Here is a 27,325-nt window from a genome sequence, read left to right as displayed (position 1 = left end):
CTCTTCTTTTTCCCCCCCCTCCAAATGCAAACTTAAAGTGCAGTGGGCTTACAGTGACTCAGGATCAAGATTTTAAGGTTTTTCAGCCATCGGATTTTCTAGTGGCTAGTTTGTGCCTGTAAGCTGTTAGACATACATCTGGCACACAGAAAATTCAGTGATCAAAGTGGTGTATAGGCTGTGAAACTATGTAACGGAAACATAGATCTCTTCACAGTGAATACCTGATATATTCTCTTTTGGCGGCTTTACTCTGGGCAAGTCAATGTCCTGTAACCGCTCAGATCTTTGTCCAGTTCTATGGATAGGTTTTGTTGAAGATTATGTTTTGTTGTATGTCTTCAGCTGGTGCTGTAGTTGCCATGTAGCTTGTTTAGTGACTGCTTGGAGAGTGGACAATAACCACACCAGAATAATACTCCTACAAAGAACCTGATGTATTAATACTTGCAACTGGCCAAATAGTTATGCGGCTGGAAGTACCTTAATTAATTGTTATCTTGGCCACCTAAGAATGATATGGTTTTATAGTTGTTCCTTGAATGCTGCATAGCAAGCATGTAACTTTCTCGGGAAGCGTGTTTCTTTTAACTCAATTTTACTGCACAGTTTATTTGGAACGCTATAATATACTTTCTGTATGTAATTATGCTGACTAGTACTAGTATTAACCATTTTATAGTACTGTACTTACTACAATCTTTGTAGGAGTGATAAAACAGGCGTTAAAATCTGTGTAGGCGGTTAATTTGATATACAACCTGAAATTATGAAACACAGTAAGCAATATGATATCATTGCTGTTAAGACCATGTTATTTTTTTTCCTTATTCCCCTTACTGTTTATTTGCATTTCTGCATTGAATTTGTACTAATGGATTGCTGTGGTTCGGCTTGTGTTTTTTTAGAGAATGGGGAGAGTATTGGGGTGGTGGTCGTGGTGGTGTTTGTTTTTCTTTTGTAGTGAGTGCCACTCTGCTGTGTCATGTTGGCGAATGGGTGTTAGCATGTGAACCAACAGGAGTGAATCTGTGGAGAAAAACACGCCATGCCAAGGTCCCCATGTAGTTCAGAATGTTCTGCTTTGAGCAGTCTGTATCCTGGCCCTTCAGGCTTCATTCCTCATCAGCAGAATACTGGTGAGGGGTGCTACCAAAGTGTGTGTTCTCACTTGGTTTTCTCTAGAAGTCCAGTTCATGGGCCCCCAATACCACTCAATAGTATGAGCAACAACAGATTGAGACAACTGGGAGATGATCTTCAGAAAGGCACTCCTGATCCAAATGGAAAACGCTAATGTATATACCCTCACAGAACACTTCAGTTCTAGACAATACCGGTTTTGCTTGTTTTCTTAAGATAGCAAGTAATTGAGAAAGGGGCATCCTCTCAAAGTATTTGTCTCCCTGTTGTGTTACTGTGGGGATGAAGGCAATGAGAGTGTTGGTAGTGTTGGATCTCAGCTGTGTCTGTGCTGTACCTGTTGTACATAAAGAGCATGCTTGCAGACCTCTGCACTTGTAAACTGTTGCTCCACTGCTGGTTTTAGGGGTGTTTTTTGGCTCTGTTGGTTTTTCAAGGCTTTGCTGAAAAGATACCAGGTATCTTTTCTGCTAAAAATGTATGGGATTGAACTGTACTTGCCCACTGGTTCTGGTGTGCCCAGTCCCTCCTTTTTCATTTCTCTCTTCAAATCCCAAACTTTTGAGGAAGCCTTTAGGGTAAGCAGGTATTGGTAGAAGGAAGGTAAGCCCTGACTCCATGGGAAAAGGTCAAAGGCGGTTGAAGGCTCTTGCTCCTTTATCTCAATATCTACCTGGATGTAGCTCAAATCTGTTTACTTCTGGAGAACTCTCAATGGCTCACTGTTACAGTTGCTCTGAAAGCTTATCTCAAATAAGTTACTTTTGTTGGCTGTATTTTTCCATAATTGTCTACAGTATGTTGCCCTGCTTTCTCTGTCCATTTGTTTAAGTTTTGTTAAATACCCTCTGCAATTCAGCTTATGACATGTGCATTTGTTGGGGGGATGTTTAAGACAACTTTACTGAAATACCCTTAAGATATTTTTTCCTCTTTCACCCCAGACCAGAAATAAGAAATTATTTTACCCTACCTTGAAAACTTGAAGTTAAATGAGGAACATGTTTGTTAAGTGTAATTTTTATAAATCTAATAAACATGAGCATCTTTTTCTTACTTTAAACACTGTATAAATGAATAGAAGGTGTTTTCCAGAAAGTCAAAACTATTTAGGACACTTCACTTTTTAATTCATTTTTCCATCTCTTTGCAGATGTATTTGTCAGGCCTTGCATCAGAAGATCTCTGTTTTGGTCACTCACCAGTTGCAATATCTCCGTGCTGCAAATCAGATTCTAATTTTAAAAGATGTAAGTGATTTCAGTGTCTATGCTTTTATATCTCATACTTTCTAATTATGCTTTTTAATCTAAGAATGGAAAAAACCCGAAGATTTTTATTTTTACTTTGTAAATACATTTTCTGTCTACTAATTTTTATATATGGTTTTTGAGATTTATAATTATTAATGAAATAAGGTGATTTTTTCTTATAATACCTTCCCTGAAATTTTTTTCTGAATTTATCGTGCGTATACTTCATCTTACATACCTATTTTTATCTTACATGTGTATAATATACTGTGAGAGAATTGTTTTGAGACTATGTTAATGCTTTGCTTTTATTCTTGTTTCTTACACTTTGTGTGAATTAAGAACTATGTTGATTTTGCAGCCAGTCCCCTTTTTAAATCAAGGATGAGAAATGGTCACAGATACCTTTGAGAATGAGCAAGCTTCAGCAAAACTGGTTCCTTACAAACTTTGTTTTACCAGTTATTCATGGGTAGAGGGGAAATGCAAGAACTTCAGCTTTTTTTGTTTGTTTTTGTAAGGTTGGGTAGTGAAGTATATGAAATTAATTTTGATGCGCCACAAAGTTGCAAAAAAGGACACTAGCAGTCTGTTTCCTCCCATTAAGGTCTCTTTAACAGTTAACAGTAGCTTTCTAGAAATGAGTTTGTGGTAGAGCTGTAAGAAATGTGGAAATAGTCTGTGTTGTTCTATGAGGACCAGAAAATTAAGCTGCTTTTTACCCCTAGTCTGGAGTAACATAAAAGAGTGATGGTTATGTATGTAGTTCGACAGCTTGTCTTAAAGCTGCATGGCTGTCTCCCACAGCTTCTCCAAGGAGGTAACTCTCATCTGGCTGTAACTGGAACTTTTGTCATCCCATGTGCTCCTTGGCCTGGTTAGCTGGGAAGGGACTGGTTAGAGGGTAAAGAACTTGTTTCTGCTCTTCTAAATGAGGAACTGACAGAGGCTTCAGCTCAGTCACTGCAGTGGGATGTGTGCTCAGCAGCTGCAGTACCCCAGAGGCAGCAAGGATAAATAGGAAAAATTGTCCTTTACAGAAAGTGTATAATGAAGATAATCAAAGCTTATATTAATTGTAGGGTAAAATGGTGGGGAAAGGTACGTATTCAGAGTTCCTGAGATCTGGCATCGACTTTGCTTCCCTTTTGAAAAAAGATGAGGAAGTAGAACAGCTGTCGGTTCCAGGAACCCCCAACCTGAAGTCTGCCCGGAGCCGAACCTTCTCGGAGTCATCTGTTTGGTCCCAGGATTCTTCTGTCCACTCACAGAAAGATGGAGCAGTGGAACAACCACCTGTGAGTGCTCAAAGATAGATGTGTCTCAGTTCTTGTCTGGCTGGTTCTTAGCTTAAACTTTGTTAAGGGATTTCCCTGCTGCATTTTAATTTCAAGGATTGTTGGATTGCATTAGTAGGTGAGATCTCGCCCGTGGTGGGTCTGCCCAGCCCTGTGCTTGGCTGGCAGTCATGCCACCTGGGCTGTAGAGGGCAGGCATCCCACAGCTCTCTGCTGTTCTGTTCAAACCCAGCAGAATGTGTTTGTTCAGGTTCAGCATCAGCTCTGTGGCATTCAGGAAGCATTTGTATAGGTGTCCAAAGATACCGCACTGTGCTTCTTTCATCCTGTTCTCTGACAGCCTTGCTTTGAAGGGCAAATACCACTGTATTGGGTGGTTTCTGTGTGTTTGTGCAGTGCTGAACTCAAATTAATGCTTTCCCTGGAATCCTGAGCTCTGGGAAGTGCATGCAGAAGTGGTGGCTTTATACAAAGTCTACATTTACATGGCTGGCATTAACATACCCACATGATCTTGAGCTGGCCTTGAGGGGGTTACCTTGGGACACCACTGTATTGCTCTGTGCAGCCCTTCTGTTGGTGAAAACAACGCTTTGTATGGTACCAGCTTGACTTCCGAGTGCTTTGTTATCTTTTGGTCTGCAGGGTGCAAAAGCAGCCATAAGGTTGCTGTACCGTAGGTGGCCTTCTACTGGTGTGTTTGCATTCACATAAAACAGTGCAGGAGCCGTGTAACCCTGCTAGGCTTGTGCTAGCACTGCATCCATGAATCCCTGTGTGTCCCTGATGATTGTCAGCTTCATGCAATCAATAGATATTATTTATTTTTCTTTTCTATAATGAAAAGCAGTGAGATTTTTAAAAAAAGAAAGTGCTAAAGACTTTTTCGTACCTTTTTGGAGGAATGGGTGTATGCCCAAAAGCAGTAAACTTATCTGATATTATCAATATCCCAGTGGTGACTCCACTATTAAATCCACAAAGGTGTGTCAAACTTCTTAACAGCGCTAGAGCTGTTGGACTGGGGGGGAGGTCAGCTGGAAAAACAAAAAACCCAAGATAGGTTCTCTTTTATGAGCGAGTAGGTGGGATTTCTCCTTTCACATCTAAGTCAGGTCTGTTGATTCTGCTGCTCCTGTACACCTATGTCTGCTGAGAATAAAATCAAGTGTTATGTGTCCGCTGAACTGGCACTAGTTTTTCTATCACATTTACTGAAAAAAAAAAAATATTCAGAATTTTGTTCATTTGAATAGTTCTTTTTCGTCTTTATGCCTGTCTCATTTTTTCCTTTTCTGTCTTTCAGTGTCCTTCATCCATTGTTTGCCTAATATGATTTCTTATTTATCATTTTACTTGTTTTCCCTATTAACAGATGCTTTGTTGGTACTTACAAGGAGGTGATTAAAACTTTATGGGTAATTTGTTACTTTGGCCATATGTGGATTGATTTTGGTGCAGGCTTGCAGAAGAGTATTTACTTTAAATACTTTCTGAAAAGGAAAGGTTATATACACTTGTATTCTGAAAACAGAACCTTTCCTAAGTCAAGGCTTTAGTTTCCAGAGTTGTTATGGCTGAAAGTAATATATATGAAAAGAAAAACCTGGTGTAGAGGTCAGTTAGAGTAAATATTTCTGTCTGTAAATGAAGTCATGTTACATTCTGTGATGCAATGCAAAGTAAAATCCTCACAGTGTCATCTTGCAGAATAGATTTTTTGGTATTACTGAACCATGACTTTGAAGTGGCTTCGTTTGAGTCTGTAACTGCAAGGTTGATTTTTTTTTATTTCTGGGTTTTGGTTTTTTTCAGGCTGAAAATGCACTAGCTACAGTGCCAGAGGAGAGTCGTTCTGAGGGAAAAATAAACTTCAAAGTTTACAGAAAATATTTCACTGCAGGAGCAAACTACTTTGTGATTTTTATGCTTTTACTATTCAATATTTTGGCACAGGTAAGTTCTTGGAAGCCACAGATAGTATTGCATTTTGGGTTTGCCTTTTTTTTTTTTTTCCTTAACAAAGCATATGCTTGTTAGTGTGATGTTTCATCTAAAATGTTTGGGAGAATTCTGTTCTTTAATAATTTTGTAGTATACTCAATCAAATTTTATATATCATCATGGAGTTTTGGTACAGCATTGTGAGGTCTTGCACTGATCCTTCAACAGTTGTTAATACATCAAAATAATTATTTCACTGGTAGCATGGCACAGAAATTGTAAGCCAGTCTTAATTTTTAGAGACGGAGAACAAAGTCATAAGATGTATAAGGCAGTGTTTAACAGATACGAGCAGTCAGTATATTTCCAGTTGAGGAGAGTAAAGAGCCTTACTGGGTATGGGAGGACGGAGTCCGACAGAAGTGTTAAAAGAAAAGCTTGTTTGCTCATACGGGCAGGTTATGAGAAGGACTACAAGGAGGGTCACTGCTTGGCAGGTTAAGAAGGTGAGGAAGAGGATAGGCAAATATTGTGTGCAATGCAGACTGCAGCAGGTATGTAAAAGAATTTTTAAACAAGGGAAATGGTTTTGAAACTTACTGAAAGAAGTGATGAGCTGAGGAAGCTGTGTGAAGCTAGCTTATTGCCTTTTTCTGTTTCCTGCTGAGAAAGCTTAAATTCATTTCATGGAGTGATTGGTCTTGGCTGTAAAAAATAATCTATATATTTAGACGTGTTACTTCCTTTTGCTTGTCCTTGAATTGAGTCTATTGGAAAGATAGCTGAGCAAGATCAAATCTCTGCAGTAGACCGCCCAGAACCTTAAATTCATGTGAGCAGAGGTGCATTTTGAGATAAATAACCCTGTAACAAGCTTGTAGTCACCTCTCGGCACAGAAGGAAGATGGTAGTAGGAGTTTTTCCCTTCTTCTCTTCTCTCATCCTCCTTCAGCCCTGTTTCTGGTAATTATCTCCTGTAAACACAAATTTCTGGACTGGTAACATGAGAAAGTTTGTTAATCAAAAAGCATTTTGGAATATCTCTAGTAGCAAATTTTCTAGGAACTGAAAAAATAGTTCTTTAATGTGCAATTAACATATATTAAGAAGAGCTACTGTATTTTGTTTGCTTAAGTGTATTGCTTTCCTTTAGTTTGCTATCATGTAAGGTAATTTAAGGTAACTTCTTTCTTTGTAGAGGATTCTAATGCACCTTCTAATGTGCTTTGCAAATTACTGCTGGTCTTGAAAGACTGGATAGCATACTTTCCTGAGTATGTGATGTTTTCCCAGAGAACTTGAAAGAATAGCAAGGAAATTTAATTTTCTAATGTTTTTTTCATTTTGTAAGATGATTCTGTATTTGCCTCTTTTACTCAAGGTGGCATATGTGCTCCAGGACTGGTGGCTTTCTTACTGGTAAGTTGATGATAGTAACTGGTTGGTCATTTCTGCCTTTTCAGTCAGGTGCTGTTTATCTAACAGAAACCAGTGTTGCACAGATATTAGGGGCGGGTGAAACCTGTTCTAGGAAACTTCAAAATAAGCTTGATTTTTTTATGATCTCCACGTGTTTTGTGTCTGGGGAAAAATTTAAACTTTATGCTGAAGTGTAGCCTGTGATTGCTACTCCTCATGGTGTGATGCATGACAACATCAGTATGTGGGATCTTGTGAACTAAAGGTTTCAACAGAGCTGAATCTAGAAATAGTTAAACATGCTCATGAATATTTGCAAAATGTGATTGTTGATTATTATCTTTTGTATGCATTTCCACAGGGCAAATAATCAAGAAAAGCTGAATGTCACAACAAATGGAAATAGTGGGGCAAATAAGACTGAACATCTAGACCTTAACTTTTACTTGGGAATTTACGCAGGTAATCACATATGTATGTGTGTGTGTCTGAAGAACTATTTATTATATGATCTGTCATAATAAAGAGTCTTGAGATGTACAAAGGAACAGCAATGCAGGGAAATGTGATTTCTAGCAGTAACTGAGTAATGTCTTACCAGATTAGGAGCCTCAGTCTTGCTTCCTGACTAAATTAATTGGAATAAATGAAATTAAAAAATCTAACAGAAGAAACAGGTTGAATGCTGACTCTTAATTTGCTTTGCCTGGATTTTGGAAAGTAAACTAGGAATTGAGTATTCAAAAAGTCAGTCACCGTAAGGTTGTGGTTATTGTCTATACTAATAGGTCATTGAGCTAAATCTTGTCATTATATGGATGGGCAAGAGGGATTAAAAATGGATATTCATTCTGCGCTGTTCTAAAACTTGGCATGGCTACATTCCTTTTGAAGTGCCATAGCAAAAGAACTGGTGTTTAAAAAGCATCCTAGATGGGTATGCAAAGCAGGATGTTAAAGAACATTTTAGTATATTTCAATAGGTAGCCATATGCTTCTGAATATCTAGTGAAGGGCATCGATCCTTGTATTCAGACAACCAAATATCTTTAAATAGTGCTTTGAAATGTAGTAAAAATTGGCATAGTACAATTGTGTAGAAATACGCTCTCACACTCAGCTATTTAGCACTTATAGTGATGTACAGTTTTGTATGCTATGGTAATTTCTTGATGGAGATGTAAATAATAGGTCTGAAAAAACAGGTGGATTACCAGAAGAATATGCATTGAATGTATTCAGAAACGTCTCTCATGGGTGAGAGGATAGGCAGAGGATTTTTTGTTTGGGGTAGTTTTTCAGGAATTCAGCTGATGTAAGTGCTTGACAGAAAACATTGTGCTTGGCCTGGGAAGCAACGGTTTAGGAGCCAGATAAATTTGGCTCTTATTTTCTCTGTGTAATGTTTTATTTTGTGAGCTGTTCCAGTGGACTGCACAGTATGATTAAGTATGGAAAACTTGGCTTTCTCTGACCATATAACCTAAACCATGTGATGGAAAATTTTATCCGTTAAGGCAAATTTTGTTCTAGATGACAGAACAGCATGGGTTACCTTTATATTGAAATGTTCAGATGGGTTAGCGAGATATTTGGAATAGTTGAACAGACAGCAGTGACTTAGCTACACAAGATTTTAAATAAAGTTGAAAAAGTTATAAAAAGATAGTACGTTTCATATGAAGTATGTAATAATCTAACTTACCTTTTCCTATAGCTCTGAAATTCTATAAAATAATTTAACATTTTTATTTCTGAGTCTCAGTGTTTGGAAGAAGAAAAAAATGACCAAGGTAGCTCCTTCCTAGTCCTTGTTGTTTCCATGAGACAAAGATTTAGAAGAGTAAAATTACTGTTAGTGGGAAACCCTGCTGGCCAGAACTGAGGTACCATTTCCACACCTTTTCGGTAAAGTGAGTGCAAAGAGTCCTTGCCTCTCATATACTGAGGTGGTGAGCTTGTAAACGGGGAAAGCAAAAACCTTTGGCATGAGACAGACCAAAAGAAGGACTTGAAAAGTAAGTCTTGGTCCTCCCTCTTCTCGCCAGCCATTAGGTCTTTTCAGATGATTCATTTGGCGAGGGTCATGCCAACAGCTTCCAGTGGCTTCCAAGGCTGAGTGAAGTTGTACAGAAGTGTGGGGTTCCTGGGACATGCTCCCTCTCCTCCCATTGCTCCGTGCAGACTGCTGTTAGGCATGGGCTCTGCCACAGACTTCTGCTTGGTATCTCTTCAGCTCCCTTTTTGTGTGACACAGCTTTCCTGGTTGGTTATGTGCAGTTACTCTTGGAAAAGTTGTTTTCTTTCACCTGGCCTGGAATACAGTAGTCAGGACAAGGTAAACAAGCTGTCACCCCAGCCACGTGCTTTTTTCTGAAAAACAGCACTGCACAGAACATGGGCAATAAACTGCAAGCAGACAAATGAGATAGTGACACCTTTTCTTGCATCCTGGGAGGGCACAGCAGTAAGCAGGATGGAATAACTGATTGACTTAGCCACATCATGTAATTTAAAACCTCACTCTTTCCCAGCTGTACCTGAATTGCATCCAGTTTTAACCTGTGCTTAGAATAGGCAATGCTTTATGTTGATAGTTAGGGTCTAACTTCAGGATGTCCTCAAGGCCTGAGCATCTGGGCTTGTGGTGGCTATGCTTAGTTTCTGGAGCAGATCACCTGGAGCCTGGAAGCACTGCCAAATGTAAGGTTGACACCTTCATTGCCTGGGAAACGGGGCAGCCACATTGGAGATTATACATGGCAAACAGAGCAGCAGCAATCTCATCATTCCTTTTTTCCACCTTTTGCCCTGTAGCACCCCTGTCTTGTAAGTGAGGAGATGTACCCTGAAGAAAGACAAACAGTCTGCAGACCAATTCCCCAGAAGGGCTCTATTTCACATGACATAAAGGATGCATCTTATACTGTGTTGGAGAAATACACATAATTTAAATGATGTGATGTGGTTTACAAGGGGAAGAATGGCATGAGTGGTTTGGGCTGATTGAGAATAACTCAAGGTTGTCTCTAAATAGCCATGTATATATTACTTGGTTAATACCTGCTGGCAAATGTTGACTCTTCACAGTGACCTCTGTAAGCCACAATTATACACACCACTGTGAAATGAATTTCTTAGCGGAGCTCTTAAGCATAAGTTTTTAATAGAGACTAACACACATTTCCTACATTTCTATAAAGTAGCAATTCTTTCAAACAAAAAAAAAAAGAAATTGTTTAAATCAGAGCTATGATAGTAACTGAAGCTAGTGACATAAATATATCTATGTTCTGTGCTCAGCCTGAGTCCCTAGGCTTAGGTTTGCATTCTTGCTATATATAGAAATCAATAAAAATTGGGTTTAGTTCAGTTTTGTTGTTAAATTCTTTTTCTTTCTTTACTGAAAGATTGCTGTCTGTATGCATGCTCTGTCCACGTTTTTTTAATTTCAGGTTTAACAGTGGCTACAATACTGTTTGGCATAATAAGAAGTCTTCTGGTTTTTCAAGTTCTTGTGAATTCTGGTCAAACTTTGCACAACAAAATGTTTCAGTCAATTTTGAAAGCTCCCGTCTTGTTTTTTGACAGAAATCCTATAGGTAAGTTTAATTGAAAAAAAAACCTTTAACTTTTAATGCACTTCACTGATTATGTTAACTGTACTGTTTCTGGGCAATGATGGTTTTGAGTATTTTTGCACATTTGTTGGGTTTTTTGCTGCTTTTACTAAAAATCTTTAACAGTGTGGTCTTTTTAAATTTAAAAGTCAGAATGTTGACTCCTTAGTGATGGTTGGTCTTATGCTCTTCAAATGCATTCTACAGAAAAACGAATTACCTGTGTCTTTGGTGTTGTACATTGACCTGCTAGTTGCATTGCTGTTCTGATTCAGTTACACAGGGGTGTCTTTCATACGCTGAATGAATATGCATGTATTTTGTGGGGATGCCTTTCTTGTCCTTTTCTTTGAAGGCTTAACCCCAACAGTTATTTGCCTTTTTAAAAAAAATAATTTTAAGCGTGTGTGGTAATTCACAGTTTTGACACACTGTGTAGCTTACTGTCCTTCCAGAATTCCAAAACTGTAAAGCTTCCATTTTAAAACTGTAATCGAGATACTTACGTTCCTCAAAAGAAATGAGAGAGAAGCTGCAGCAGAGTGAAGAGAGTGGGGAAGTGGGGTGGTACTGATTTACTAGCCAGTTTTACATGCGAAACAGAAACCTGAGTATTCAGTCCCCTGAAGAAAAGGAACATAGGCTTGTTCTCATAGTTCCAGAAGCCATTTAATGATTGTAAAGGTATATAGGGTTGGTCTTATTGTTTCAGAGAAATGTATTTTCAGGCAAAATATATTCATGTGGAAAAAAGGTTCATGTCCACAGTATGACGAATGAAACATGTACAGTTTCCCCTTAGTAAATCTACATCCACAGAAGTTTAAGGCTGTGTTACATGGTCTACTTGTACTGTGGATCTGTGGTAACGTAAATTCAAGGCCACTGTAAAGGATGAGAAGTGAAGCCATAAGCTTAGTGGAGAGCCAGTGAGAGCACATAACGTCAGAAGAAATTGTAGTACTGATGGTGTTTGTTGTCAGATAGGCAGAGATTTTCCTTCTGTGTGTCTCTCTTTTGTCTGTGTGTGCGCACAGATGAGCTCACAGCATATGCAATAACTGTATTTTTGAGGGAATACATAAACATCATGTAAGAACGCCCATAAACCTGGCTCATCATAACAAACCAAGAACTACAGACTAAGCATCGGGGACAAAGTAGAGTAATAACAGTTTGCTTTGTAACATACTGTGAAGCTCAAATTAGTAGTGCTTTCTAAAAGTAACATTCATAAAACCTGCCTCTCACTGGTATTCACACAGTCGTGACTTACAGAAGTGTGTTTCTATTTATCAGCAGATATAATAGAAGTTTAACTTCAGTGTGCATGTATTTCTTTCCCTACATCTTTCTTTTGGTCATGGTAGCATGCAAAGGTACTGCTGTTCTAATCTATAGATCTTTTGAAAAAGGAAAAAAGAAAAGGGAAAATATGGCATGTGAGACGATGCTCTTGTTCAAAACTGCAGCATCTAGCAGTTCTGAAATTCTCTTTTTAAATCTGTGTTTCGTTGTCTGATTTACATGGGGTTTATGCTGTGTGTATTTGAAGGTGCTATTTTTTGCATTGGGATGAGATTTGTTTTAATACGCCTTACTATGAAAGATGTACTCAAAAGGAAATTTAATTATTAAAGGCTCCTTTTTCTGGGCTTGTGATTTTAACAGCCGAGTCAAATTATTAGTTATCATATACCATATTAGCAAAACTGATACTGCAGTGTCAGAGCTGTCATTTAAATTTCCAGTGTGTTCTCAGGATTTGTGTGAGGTCTCTAAGATCATAGCAGAGCCTGTTGCTGGACTGATGTTTGCAGTTTTATTTATCCAAAAGTAATCAGCAAAGCTACTACTTTGCTGCTAGAGCCAGTATTTTGAACATATGGTGAACCACGTTCCAAAGTCAAGGAAGGAAACTTAAATAATATCCCAAGCTCTTGATAGTTCTTTTTGGGGAAACAGACTAATGAGCAGCATCAGGGAGTTGACATTAGGAAATGGAAATACGTGGTGAATCATGACATGTCTGTCAGCTCCCAACAGTGTAGCTCAAATCAATCATGGTGAATAAATGAGATTACTTATTTCTAAAAAAAAAAGTATGCTTTGTGAATCAGTTTAGGTTTGAGCCCAAGACCTCTCTTTACAGATTGCATTAGCAATATATAGTGTGGGGAGCCTTGTAGAGGGAATAGTAATGAACATCTTACCCAGATGATTTAAGAATTTGTAATTTTGGAGCCTGGGTTACATATCAGATACAGAAGAGGAATATGAGGAGCCCTCTCCTTTCTCCCTTGCCACCCAAAAATATTTGTGTGTACACAGATTTCACCTTTCTGTAATTTGGCATAGATCTAAAAATAGTTAAAACACTGCTGCTTTAAGTGTGTTTTGCATTGGAAGAATCTTATTAATAAATGACTGTCTCTTTTCTTTCTTAAGCACTTAATCTAACCCTATTGAGCTGATAATCCTAATTGACTAAAGCTTATTGTGTCATCCAGCATTCAGAAAGAAGGATCAGATATTTATGACTGTAATTCAAATTTATCAGCAGGTATCTATACAGCATCACTTAAACAGCTATAGTGGAACTTTGATGGGAAGTTGGAGATTAAGTGGTTGTATTTTAGGCTGACTTGCCTGCGTTTCTGGACAGAACTTGTTTATATTTTGGACTGTAGAATTTGACTCTCTTGAAATTTCCTTTACTTTTCTATCCATATCCCAGTAAGGGAATTGCATATATGTCAAGGTATCTGTAAGGAGGAAAATGTGGATGTTTTGTACTTCATAGTGAATGTTATGTATTTCTCTTCGTGTGTCACTTGCAGGAATAAAGGGGCTGATTTCTGTGCACGTCTAGCACAAGAGGGCAGCATGATCTGTTTTATCTCAGTCTAGCATTACAACAGCTTGTTAGAAGGATAACAAAATTTATCTATTATGTTTTTAGAGATGATATTTGAGGATTGAATTTTCAGCCTCTCCACTGAGCAATAGTAATGTGGTTCTGTTCAGTTGTCCTGATTATCTGCAAGTATAATATTTTCTCTTAATCTTTTACCCATTGAGCTTTTCAGCTTCGTGTAATGCTGAGTTCAGGGACTTTGTGGGCTTTGTAATTAGTGGTATAAATTCTGATAACCCTACAGAGTCTGATGCTTTGGTCCTGTCAAAGAGACCTTCTTGAGCCATTATTTATTTTAATTTCTTTTTCAAGATGTTTGTAACATTTCAAAACAGATTTGATAGAAAGCTAGGTAAAAGGGACCAGGACTTTAGCAGCAATGACTTGAATTGGGAGTTCCCTCTTTTGAAATTAGTTTCTTATTGATAGTTTAGGAAATGCTAGTTTTGACAAGCTTCAGGATTTGATTCAAGATTACCTGCCTACCTTGTAAATGAATTGTTCTTTTCTGGGATTTGGGGACAGAGATTTCTTTAGAGAAGGGATGCTAATGTGTAACTGCATCACTTTCAGTAATGGTAGTTTTAGTGGAGATCATGTGTAATTTTGAATTGCATTGAGTTTAGGAAACTGAAACCTGCTGCTGCTGTGCTGATGGATGCTGTAAGAATGAATAAATGAATGATATGCATTAATTTGTTCAGATAAAATAGGAATCACTTCCCCCTCAATTGGTCTAAAATTCAAATTGAACCAGAACCTCTACAGAAATGCGTATGAAAATCTAGCTCTTTTTATTTTATTTTATTTTATTTTATTTTATAGTTTTATTTTTATATTTATTTTTTTAAAATTGTATCTCTCCAAACTCTTGGTTCTGACAGTCTGTAGAAGGAGGAGAAATCTTTTGACAGACATGACAGCATTTGGGGCCTTCCTAGAAACAGAAAGCACTGAATTGTGTGATGGTTGTCGTCTACCGGTTAAATTAGCAGATTTTTTTTCCCCACAAATGTTTTGTGGAAGCATTAAATGAACATTGATCCCTTTGGGTTCTTAACTGGACTTTGAGATTTGACCAGGTTATAAAGAGAAATATTTTCCTGTTCTGGCAACCAGAAATGACACGCTGAACTGATACCTAAAAGCACCACATAAAAGCAAACTCCAAATATTAAAAGATAAAAATGTGAAAGAAAGCTGTTGTTATAATGAAGAGTTTGTTTTTCTTTAAGGCATGAGGATTTTAATTATGGTGTTCATAAATCAAGTGTTGAAACGCCTAGAATTTGACAGAGAAAGTTTCTTTATAGGATTAAAAGCATGTTCATCAATGCACAAGTGCCTGTCTGCATTTTATCTGACAGAAGCGTCAAATGGGCAATGTTGTTAAAGTGTTTAAACTGTATAATATTTGCAACAAATACGATATTTCAGCAGTCTGAAAATTACAGTGCTGATGACGTTGTTAAATTATCAGTTGAATAGTGAAACTGCTCTAGTTAGTGTACATTAATGTGTGCTTGTTCACACAAGTGATTCTGCTGAACAAGTAGCATGTTTAAACAAGAAATACTGGTCTTAAACCCTGCGATTTACAGTAGGTGGTGTTTTGGCATATCATGCAGTTAACAAGGCAGAGCTTCATGTTAAAATATTTTGTTTGTAGTTTCATTCAGCACTGATATAAATATTCAGTAGCAATGCCAGAAAATGTTTTGTGTTCCTATTTGACTCAATGACTCAATTGCTTTCTTTTTTTCGGGAACAAGATCTGTGCTATCTTGCTGATGCAGTTTTCAGATATTTCCTTGTGGTCAAGATGAATTCTGTAGGATTGTGAAAAACTATACCAGCTCTTTTGACAGCTTTCATGTTCTCCCAAGCTAATAAAAAAACCACCTTGTCCTTAAAGCAGCAGAGGCTTTGTTTTTGACTCGGTGTGCCAAGCTCTAAAGCATGTTCACGTGTGTGCAGGTTTGTTAGTTTATGTTGAAAAGAAGTCCCTATAGGACAGGCTTTTGTTGTAAAATAAAAACACAGGTTCTCTCTTCCGTGTTGGTAATCACTTGCATTTATTGTTATTAAGATGGCAACACAATAGGTTCCATCAATCATCAAGATCCTTAACAACCGCACAACATTGTAAATATTATGTTTGGGTGTTTGAGTGGAACAGCTTGTCACTGAAGTAGGTGTGGTAATTAAAACCTGTTAGGTTGCTTGCTACATGTGTTAAAAAAAAAAAAAAAACTACAACCAAAACACTTTAATGTTTTTTTTTTCCTATAACAATGGTGATATGTACTTTAAACCTTATCAGGGTGTGATTATTAAATGATATTTTGTGGGAGTTGCTCATTTACTGTTAGTATTATCATGGCTTTTGTTAAGAGTTTAAGTAGTCTTACGCTTCCATGTGTTTTATCATCACGATGATTATGTCAGGAACCTTATAAAGTTGATTGCTATAGGAGTAGTCTTTAAAGTTAGTAAATAGTACTCTGGAGTTATGTTTACATTTATTATCTATTAGCATAGCTCAATTCAACTCTATCCTATTTTTCTCTGCAATAACAATTGAATGAAACTTGGCCGTAAACTGATGAGAAAGCCCATTACATTTTCAGTTCACTGAGTCAGTGCTCACCCTGTTTATGCTTTATATGGGAGATAAAATTAAAAGGTTTACGGAAAAGCTGTTTGTAGGAGGGGACAGGACATTATTTCATAGGGAAATAGCATGCAGCTTGTACCGACAACCACTTCCAAGCGCAGTCTCCTGCTTTCCTGGCACAAGATTTCATGTCCCTTCACAGAGATTTTCTATCTTCTTCACATTAAGATCCCCTGGTGGGGAAAACGGCCTGCTGCGAAACTCATTTCTGACCGTATGCTGACCTGCCCAGATACTGCAAAGTCTAGGTTTTTCATTTGCTAAAGCAACTACAGAGAGGGCTGCTCTCGCCCCACCTCAGCCGAGCAAAAAGGAGGCATGGAGGGAGTCGACCAAGACAGAGAAACCTAATTAAAAGTGTTGGCTTTAGAAGACCACGCAGAAGCTGTTCTGAGACATATCTTTCCCGCAAGTGTAGTGGGGAAGTAAAAATGGAGTTATGTTTTAGTCTTGCATAGATAACAGACTATTTTGATGAGATTTGTGGCAAAGAGGAAGGAAATGTTGGTTGGAGACACTTGAAAACAGAGGGAAAGACTGCAGTAATACTGATGGAAAAACTGCAAGGGGCTTAAAAAGAGGGCCTAGCTGAGGTGATGCAGCTGCAAATAAGCTTTTGGAGATTATCTGAAGGATGGAGGCGCTTTTTTGGTTTTGATAATGACTGTTTTAAATATATACTTTTTTGCTATTTTTAATCTGCTTAAAAATTGTTGGATGCTGCTGTAGCTGCTATGGATAGCGGGGATTGGAGGTGCCACATGGATAGGACCTCTTCTCTTGCTGTTCATGGATGCCTATTCTGGATGGGAAATGAGCATTTTTGAGAAATGAAGAAAAACTTACAATAAAAAACACTTTCATTCCACCTTGGCACAAGCTAGAAGCATTTAATAAAAAATATTTTAAGGAAGAGCAAGGCAAGGATAATGAATAGCCAGGTGGTGGGAGCACATATGTGGAACATGAGGAAGGCAGCCTTGGTCTTCTCCCTCTGCGATTTAATGTGGGCCTTGAACCATGTGGGTCCCCCATGCCAGGTGAAAGTCCTGTACATCAGGCTCTTGGCTCTTCTGGGCTCTTTTCCTATGCCATAATCTTTTATTGTTGTTCCTTACGGACACACAGACACAGTTAGACCACTGTGGTGTTTGCGGAAAACCAGAAAAAACAGCCTGTTATGGTGGGGTTTGGGGTTTTTGTTGGTTTTTGTTGTTATTATTGTTTTGGGTTTTATCCTGAATGGCTGTAAATTAAAATAAAACAAATATTATCACAGTGCAAATTCATTCCATTAGCACTGTTCTGCTTTAAACTGCACAGGAACCTTTCTCCCAGGTGATGCTAGGTAATTGCACTGCAGCATCTTGTGAATTAATTAGTCTTTTTGGGGGGTTTCTTTTTTTTTTTTCTCATCCGCCCCCGACCAGATTGCCAGCATCTTGCAAATTATGCAACAAGTGAAGATTAGTTTGTGCCTGTGGTGATCTTGGAGAGTGTTTGGAAACAAAAGGCAGTTCTTGATCCAAAATTAATTTTACTGTAGAAAAAAATGGAAGTTGTATGTGAATCTGCCTTTTCTGGCAATCCAGAATAAAAAAATAAAGGATAGAAATCAACAGTTAGAGAAGTGAAGGTATTGAATCAAGCTCGATTTTAGTGTGCTGTTCAGTTTAAAAATAAAAACAAACAAAACACAGACTTGATAGAGTTAATTACTAAGCTGTTTCTGAATGGTACAGGAGAACATTACTTGCTTGCTTCTACTCTATCTTCCCTGGGTATTCTTTTTTTTCCCTCAGAATCAGTAGGTACTTTGTCAGAGGCTTTTTGTTATGCATTCAGGTGAATACATGTGGGCGGACCTCCTTCAGGTTTTGATTTCTGATGTCATTTTTTGCAAGATAATGTTGTATTTGGAGGAGACAACATTATGACAAGCTGTATATGTTAACAGCTACCAGTCTTAAGAGAGCTTTAGAAACTGTTTTAAAATAGCATCCAGCATATGAAGAACACTTTGTTGTTGTTGTTTTATTAGTTGCTGGACAATAGTTCTGTAATTAAAATAGTAGTATGTAGTGGACATTAATTACTACTTGTGGTAATACCAGCCTTGAGGTAGGTAGCTTGAAACTGGAAACTGCAGGTTCATGGAGGTTTGTTTTAATGTTCATTTAAATTTGGGCTCTTGTAGAATATTTTCCTAGGTGATTCTTATTTGCATATTTTATTGCCATAGCTTTTGATTTTGGCTTGAGCACAATATTTAGTTGTGGTGGTACCTAATGAGAGGCCGTAAAGTGAGGAGATTTCTGAAATGTCTGGAGAAGCTGAGGCTGCTTTAGGCTGTTACTTGCCTAATGTTGGGTAGGAAACTGTATTCACAGAGCCAGCATGTGAAGCAAGCTGACTGGTGTATGGGAGAAAGGTGTCAAAGTCTTTATTCTCAACTGTGGTTCAGGGTAGTAGTGTGTTGTATACTGACGAGAAGCTTTTGCTTTCATGTTGGACTTTTCACTGCTGTAGAAGACTCAGCAGTGACTACTGACCTGCTTGTCTTCTAGTTGTAGCATCCCCTCATCCTTTCTCATTTGCCAGTTAAAAAAAGAATATAGAGGTCACTAATACTCCTCAAACTTGAGCTGTTATCATGCACTACTTGTGCAATATTTATGACATTCGAAAGGAGGTTTAGAGTTAAACTCCTTGTAAGTTCATAGTTTTTCTGTCCACTGGTATGGTCCTTGTCAGTTCTCACCCACTGTGTACCTGAATTTATCCTCTTGTGTTCCATGTCTGGGAATGCTGCTCTTCCATCTCTGCCAACGCCTTTACGCTGTCTTCTGCATATATCCGGCCCTCTTTCAAGTGTAAATCTTCACTAGCCTGTGTCAATGTTGGGGCACAGAGTGCAGAATAATCTGAAGGTGTGTGGAAAACTGAAAAGGTAATCTGGAACATGGACATTATTGCTGGTAATTATAAAGTATAATGGTTGGAGGCTAGATGGCCTAAGTCTTCTCTTCCTCAGTTTTCTTTTTATCAGATGTGATGAGATTTTTCTCTGTGTGTGGCAAACCTGTGTTCTCAATGAAGTTATTGTCTGTTTAATATGCAAATGATGCAATGCAGAATATTGCTAATTCGTGTGTAGGCAAGAAAAAACCCTCTGCTTTGTGGTAAGCTTTCCTTTATCGGGAGTACATGTTCCTTTGTCCCTGCATGTATTCATTTCTAAGCATAATTTCATGTTCATCAGTTTGAATGTTCATAACCCAAAATGGATACAGTTCAGTCTAAATTTTGAGACAAAGTTCCCACATCTGTTTTTAAGATGTTATAAGTAATTTCTCATACAGGAATACTGATCCTGGCCCATGCTTTCTAGGACATGCCCAGAGGACAGCAGGTGATTAGATGCCAGGGGCATTTGCTCAGTGTTTGTTTTTTTTCCCCCCTCTCTCCTTTTTAATATGAACATTTAAAGCTGTAAATAAACTTTACACTATCTCATTGATCTCTTCCTCCAGTGCACTTATTTATTTTATGTTTATAATCTGTCAGGCTGGTCTTTAGAGAGAAGGTAGTATCTGTCTTCACTTACAAAGATTGGGTTTAGAATGTTCAATGTTTTATGTGAAGCTATTTTCTCATTACATGGAATAATGAACACTTTCAGAAGTACTGTTGCTGTCTGTCACTTTTGTTTGCTTTCTCTCCCCTCTCACTGAAATAAGGGAATATATCCTTAATGCTGGGCAACTTAATGAAGAACATTTTGGTTTTTTAGGACCTGTAAACATGAGTAAATCTGTGCATTGCCTAATGACATAGGAGCCTAACTTTCATTCAGTTTACAGGAGAAACTGAAAGCAAACTAAAGTGCTGGGGTTCCTATGCCTGTTCAGACCAGATTTGCTGTGTGGTGTTTACTTGGTTAAGTTATTGTTAAGTCTAAAGTACAAATGGCATCTTTGTTATTGTAAGATTATCCTTTCAGTAATAGACATTAAGAGTTCTGTGACTAAAACAGAAAATTTTCTCGTATAAAATATTAGAACTTCTTAAAATCCATGAGTATTTCTGTTTTCTAGTCGTTTTGGTTTCCAGTTTGAAGAATATGTATAATGATGAATGACCAGGCAAAGAAGAGTATTCACAAAGGTTAATATTAGTCTAGGTTTACCAGGTATGTGATAGAGAGGCAGGCTCTTTCAGGGCACCAATGTTAGGCTTTTGCTCTAAACCTCGCTGGAGAAGAGCTGTCTTTCCTACCTACTACAGTGTGAGGATTCAGGGTAGCTACCTGTCTTTGTGCTTAAGGATGGGTATCTTAAAATCTTTGGTGTTCTGAATTTACCACTGAATTTAAGAGAAAGGAATGAACCATAATTTTCATTTATATATATACACACATGCATATAAAAATCTATATTAAAAATACACATATATATGTATATATATGTAAATATATATAAACCCCATATTCTTTGCCTTATGTTAGCATAATGCTTCTTTCCATTCTCCCTTCTTTCATTGTCCAGTCTCCTATTAGAAGAATAATTCTCCCTCCCCTCAGTCTCAACAACCAGCCAAAAGTAAACAATTACTGTTAACTTTCCAGAATATTTCTGGTATTTCCTGACTAAAAAATGGTAAAATGGTTTAAGGAAGAGTTGGTGGTAGTTACCTGTAGTCAGCTAATGTTCCCTTAGTGTCAGAGAAAAAAAATTAATTTGATGCTCATTTAGGACAAAGGTAGCTGCAGAAATCTCTGCAAATCTGGAAGCACCAGAATTGTGAAATATAGATGGTTTTAGCTTTAGAAGTGTGATCTTTTTTTCTATTGAACTAACAATATAGAAGGAACATTTTCCCCCCAATATTTTCAACAGAAAACTAGTTCTGCTAGACTTGTTCTAATATTAAGAAATCTTATCTAAGCCGTGCTTTCAAAATAAAACCAAATTTGAGAGAAAAAAATGCCTTGAGGTTTCTCTAAAGCTGACAAGTTTTAATATTCCAAATATGTAGTGACAATGATCTTTTTTCATAATTAAGCTATGAGTATGGTTTAATATTGAATTCAAAGCCATTCACTAAATGCTGCTTAGATTTAAACCCCCAAAAATCCCCAAGAGAAAAAATGGGAAAAACAATCCCAAGATATTATTTTTTGAATTGAGATAAGAAAAAATAAACTGCTGCACCTCAATTTAATAACCAGTGTTGCTCAGCTACTACCAAAGGCTTAAGGAACAGTGTTTAGAAGTGCTTGTTTAGAAATAACTGTTTCTCAAAGATTATGAGGGCTTATATAGATGGTGTTGTTCACCTGCTGAGTGTTCAAGAGTAGAAATGTCCAATCTGACACTTTCCAGAACTGTGTTTGCTTAAAAGTTAGAAACATTCCTGTGGAAAAACAGGAATCCATTAATTGTTTTACCGTCTTAGCCATGCAATAAAGCAATATAATCATGTACTTTTAAGAGACATGAACATTTTGTAAAACGCGAATTTGCAAGTTTCTGAAATGATCTGAGATGTTTTCAGCTTAAAATGTAGTGCTGTGAGCAGCACTGTGTGCCTTCCGTCGTTTGTACTTCTTATCAGATGCAAGACATTCAAATGCTTATTGACTGCTTTTTATTAATTGTAAAGTAAGCATGGAGGTTGAATAGAAATTTTACATATTCTTCAATTAAACAGGCAAAAGGAGAACAAGTTAGTGTTATGGTTCTTGGAAAAACAGAAGAACTTACTCATTCTTTGAATCCATGAGGAGATGCAAGAATATTATTCTAGCTAGTGACCTCCAGCACTAGAATAGAATGGAATTTGTGAACTTCTTTGGGTTGTATCTGAATTACTACAAAGTAAATGTGACAGCTTTCAGCATGGAAGAAGGCGGCTTAAAAGGCCCTTCACACCCCTTAGGTTTGGTGTGCAGCAGTGATTTGTACTTGTCTTTAAAGGGATGGTGGTTCTTCATAATGGAGCTTGACCAGCAGGATAGGCAAAGTACGCTGTTGGTGTAAGAGCAAGTGTGATGGGTATAATGCTTGCTCCTTAGACAGATTTGCCTCTTGCTATATGCCTTTCTGCTGCAATACCACAGCAGTTCAGAGAGGAAACAGAGCAAGGAAGGCAGTTATTTTGCGAATTCTAGAGTCTTCTCAAAGGCTGTGATACTTCGATCTAATCAGTCTTCTGATTTTCTGTTGATTCTTCCAAATGCTTCAGACTTACTCAGACAAAAGCCTCTTTCTTCACAATTGTCAAATTTCATTGAATCTCAAGTCTTGGTGATAGAGCTTAATTGTCAGCAAAATAAGTCTTGGTTTCTGTGAATTGTTTGATCCTCAATTGGTTTAGAAGTGACAATATACTTTCTTTTACAGGGTTTAGATATTGTTTCCATGTGGCATATGGAGTGAAGTTGGACCAACTAAAGAAATTATTTCAATTGTTTTCTGTCAGGAAGGCTTACACAAAGAGCTTAGTCTCAGATCCTTTAAAGTTCAAGCATCTGCCACTAGGGGCAAAAATTATTTTCCTGTAGGCATTCATCTTTTATTGTAGATTTACTGTGCTGCTTCACTTGGTTGATAATCTAATTTAAACCTCAGAGATGACTCATACTTCCTCAATGGGATTCACAGCTAGTTTAAATTCTCTGATGTCAGAACCTTTCAGTTCTTCCAGGAGCTCTTTTCTGAACAAAATGGGTCCTTTGGGTATCTGAATGCGTTGAGAAGGAAAGAATGTGACCCATGGAAACAGTAACACTTCAGTTATATTGTTTTACAACATACCTCAGGTTTTGTTTTCAATATTTATTTGGGTTTCTAGTTCAGGTAATTTGTGATGTCTTGACTTAATTTAGGTCCTAATCGTACCAAATGGTCTGTTGTGGGCAGAGTTCTGCAGGTTATGAGGGTGGTACCCTGCTGAAGTAAGAAACCTTCCAGAAGGTGGAATAGACCTCAGTACGTGGATCATGTGCCATACTGAAGTGTTGTTTCATAGCACCAGCATTTTCTGTACCAACTGTGGTATGACAGCTTTCCAGAAAAATGCTGGATTATGAAAGGGTACAAAACCTTTATGTTAAGAGACATTTCAGTCTCTTATTCTTTGGAAAAAACAAACCAATCAACCAAACAAAACCCCAATTGTCCAGAAGGTCCTAAAAGGTTTTAGAGTGATCTAAACACTTAAACTTGTTTGTGACCTCTTCCTGAAAGTATGATCACTGTATAGTTGACCACTAAGAACTTTAGGAATTGAATATTTGTGTTTGGAATGTGAATTGCTATTTAAGGACTTGGTCTCCGGAGTCAGTCAAGGACAAAATAGACATTCAGAAAGTTAAGAGGCATTGTAAATACCATTCAGCTGTGATGAAAAGTTTATTGGATGCTTTTCATATGCATTCTAAAGTTAAGCTACATTTTGAAAACCATCAGAGCCCACATTTGTTCTCTAAATATTATAATTAAATATCTACAATGCTAAGTTGTTACTAATTAATACTCTGTAATATTATTAGTGGTTGGGTTATTGACACAATTTTGCTTTCTGTGGTTTTTTTGCTTGAAGTTACGCTTTTGTTTCGTATATTCTAATGATGTATCCACAAATTGATCCAGAATCAAGTTCTCTGTTCGTGCTGGTTTGTGAAGAGTGAAGGAAAAACACAAGGTATTTTTCTGTCATTTAGTTTCATTATGTGTATTTTTTCATTTTAATCCTCCTTATCAGATATTTGGTTAATACCTTTTTTTTTAAGGCAGAATAACAGCAAAGCAGCTGTTTTAAAACAGCCTTTCGCAAAGTGTCTGGGATCAGATTATGATCAATGATTATCTGCAAAATTTGTAATGTTTATTCCAAAATATAACCAGTGGTTTAGGTCTATGAGGTGATTTTATGGTGTTTTAATGTATTGGGTATGGATGCTTGAAAGATAGGGATTTTTGTCATGGTCTTTGCATTGCTCCTGTTGTTGTCCAGTTCCTTGCAGTCCTGGAACATCCTTTCATTCTAATGTGTCTGATACAGTTTCGGCAGAGAAGCTGCTGGTTTATAAAACCAAACACCACAAAACAAATTGTGGTGAAAATGGATGTCAGAGAAACAAAATAAATGTATAAATAAGCGAACTGTTAAGACCCAGACATGTTTATTTAGAAGGAAGAAAGAAAACTTTTACTGAGAATTTCTTTACCTAAAATCTTAATTGGTCTTGTGAAATCTTAAGACCCTGTGTGAATGAATTGAAGCAAACTAATTAGAGTACACTTAAAGACTAACTCGACACAACCAGCCATTGCCTCTGTGGTTCTGTAGTTAGCAGAGTGAAATATGCTCCTCTAAGAGCAGTTGAAAGTAAGAACTAACTAAAGTCCTCTGACTTGTTCTCTGAAGGCATCTCTCTCAGTAGACAGCAAGTCTTGCCTTACCCAAGTATAACCTTGTGAATAGTCTGTGTGAATCAAATGCTTATGGTTATGCTGTATGTCCTGGATGAACTTTGCCATCTCCATTCAGGCGACAATGGCCTTTCTGCTTCTACAGTTTTAATTGGGGAACTATTTCAGAACCTGATCTCTCACTTTCTGTAAGGATTTCCCATGTTTTCCAGGGGAAAACATCCTTCCTATTACCTTTACAGCTCATGTGTAGTTAATGTAGTTCCCCTATCTGGCTTTTTTGTCACACTGCATTTCCAAAACAGTCAGGTACTCTTCTAGCTTAAGTGTTGCAGCCACTTGCTTTATCCCAAACTTTTCCATGCTTCCCAGCCTATGCCTTACCATGTCAGGCTTCGTGCCTTGGTTGTGCATAGGATGACATTCACTCCTCTTTTTCAAGTGTGCTTATTTGTATCCAGAGTTTGTGCCATCCCATGATGAAGGAGAATGGAAGAAGGAGTGTCAAAGGAAGAGGGAGGAGAGGAAATGGGGAGTGGATGTGCAGTGAATGAAGTAGAGGGTGAAGAAGAGGGCATGTGCCAGCAGCCAGTCTGCGCAGGGCAAAAATTCAAGTAAATGTGTACAAAGCTCTTTCAGTATCAATTTCTGTGACTGTTACTGCCAGCTAGTCTTTCAACAGTTCTGTCTTGTAGCTCCTCCCCAGAGCCAGATGGAGAGAAGGATTTTTCTTGATCTTACCCCAGGTGTACTTTGAGGTAGTCTACCAGGAGGTGTAGAAAAGGAGTGTGGCTTCATTTGAACATTAACCCTCTTCCCATGCAAAGCTTTTACTATTTCTGCACCTGGTAACTGGAGCTGTTGGCACGTTCCTTTGTTTTTAACTACCTCCATCATCATTTTGCCTGCTTATCTTTCATGCTTACATCTTTGTAACTTCCTGCTCTCTGTTCAGTAAAGTTCATCTGCAAGCTGGCTCATCTTCATCTTAAAATCATCTCAAGATACACCAGTATCATTGTAACCGCAGTTTAACTATACACTGACAGTTAAATATATGGGTGGAGAAACTCATTAATTCCCTGACCCCACTGTTTTCCCATACTTAAAAAAAAAAATCAGGCAAAAAGGCACATATCTTGTCCTGCAACTTTCTGTTCCAGCTTACTGCTACATCTTCCCTTTGCTTGTTGTTCCTTTTATAGTCAATTGTGTTGGTTTCTCTTAACTGGCAGCAAACTCTTCAAGGCAGGGCATGCTGCTGGCTATGAGATGGTCCAATGTGCATCCTAGTGTGAGGCTTGGCCTCCCATTTCAGATATATTAATCTTCTTTTTGGTGTTTCTGTCATGCAAATAACAAATGGCAGCATTCTCAGGAGTCCCTTGTTGCAGGCAGCACTATTTTTGCCTATTTATTTATTTAGGAGTTCATAGTGCCGGACAGCTGTAAATCAGAGCTTCACAGTGAAGTCTGTCTTTGAATTGAACAAAGACAAAATAGATTGTAAATTCTATTCACTTTTGCTTGAATGACTGTTCAGTGAAGCCATTTTTTCTCCTTGATGTGTGTGAATTTTTTTCCCTTTATAGAAAAGCGAAGACATATTAACATATTTTTGTTTATCATTCTAAGTTTCCTTCTTATTATTTAAAAGACATGGAAAAAAAAAGAAAATTATATGGCTATGTTAGATTATCTGTAATTTTAAATTATATAGATGTAAGCATATGTTTTTAAAAGAATTTAACCTCTAGCATTCAGCTGTCAAGAAATCTAGGGGGTTTAATTTAAAGTATATTTGTACGTGAACATGAAAGTTTCTTTTGGTTTTGACTTATACACTATGAGTGTTTTAGTATGGTCAGCAACTACTTTCTCCTCATTTGCAGCTACTTACTCCTAGTACGTTTTTCTCTTTTGTTTTTGAGGTGAAGCTTTCGAATAGGTGCCCAGTAGACAAGGTGCAGTAAAGTCATATGCAGTGCAATATAACTTTCAAAATGCTTAGCATTTAATAATTTAATTATTAAAATTTTTATTTTAATGTAATGAATATAATATACAGTAGAGAAGAGGTCATATTTTGTTTTTTTTCTCATTTGAATGCATATTATGCCCCACATTTCATTTCAGTTTTGTTAATTGTAGCTTAGGCTGTAAAGAAGTTTATGTTTTAGTTTTTCCACAGAAGCTGATGGCCCAAAGAAACGTGTTGTAAGACTGTATCTAGATTCCTTTGGACAGCACTTCTTGCTAGAAGATGGTTGAATTGTGGTTGGCTCCAGATTTTCTAAGACAAAAGATTTTTGGTTTTTTCTCAGGCAAGATTTGCAAGTGGAATTTGGGGCAAGTCACAAAACTAAGGAGGAGGTGAAGTCATCCCTGCTTATACCCTACAGCCTGCTCTGCAGGAAAGGATCCATTCCATGCCCTAAATTAAGCCAAAAGAAAAAAAAAAAAAGGTATTTCAATCCAGCTGTACTCCCATACTGGTTGCCATAGCCTTCAGGCATGCACTCATTTGCCTTCTTCCGGTGCCATACTTATTTACTGATTCATTCAAAGGGCAAGCAGCTTCAAGAGCAGAGACTGGAGGAGGCCTACCGCAGAATT

The 27,325-nt window shown here is 37.6% G+C and overlaps 1 protein-coding gene across 2 annotated transcripts in view; it reads left to right on the top strand.

Annotated features, from left to right (window-relative positions):
- Positions 1–27,325, top strand: part of ABCC4 (ATP binding cassette subfamily C member 4) — a 163,708-nt gene that overhangs the window by 57,315 nt on the left and 79,068 nt on the right. For both annotated transcript variants that reach the window (XR_008820108.1, XM_056327964.1), the window contains exons 14-19: positions 2,297–2,393; positions 3,479–3,694; positions 5,510–5,650; positions 7,020–7,057; positions 7,419–7,519; positions 10,513–10,659. Coding sequence is in view for 1 of the 2 variants with exons in the window: in XM_056327964.1 (XP_056183939.1) it covers positions 2,297–2,393; positions 3,479–3,694; positions 5,510–5,650; positions 7,020–7,057; positions 7,419–7,519; positions 10,513–10,659 (740 nt within the window). In the remaining variant the exon portion in view is untranslated. The remainder of the gene's footprint in view (positions 1–2,296; positions 2,394–3,478; positions 3,695–5,509; positions 5,651–7,019; positions 7,058–7,418; positions 7,520–10,512; positions 10,660–27,325) is intronic.

Source organism: Falco biarmicus, chromosome 2 (assembly GCF_023638135.1).
Source record: "Falco biarmicus isolate bFalBia1 chromosome 2, bFalBia1.pri, whole genome shotgun sequence".
Classification (NCBI taxonomy): Eukaryota; Metazoa; Chordata; class Aves; order Falconiformes; family Falconidae; genus Falco; species Falco biarmicus.
The sequence above is the reverse complement of the archived record's forward strand: the minus strand, read 5'-3'. Positions and strand labels throughout refer to the sequence as shown.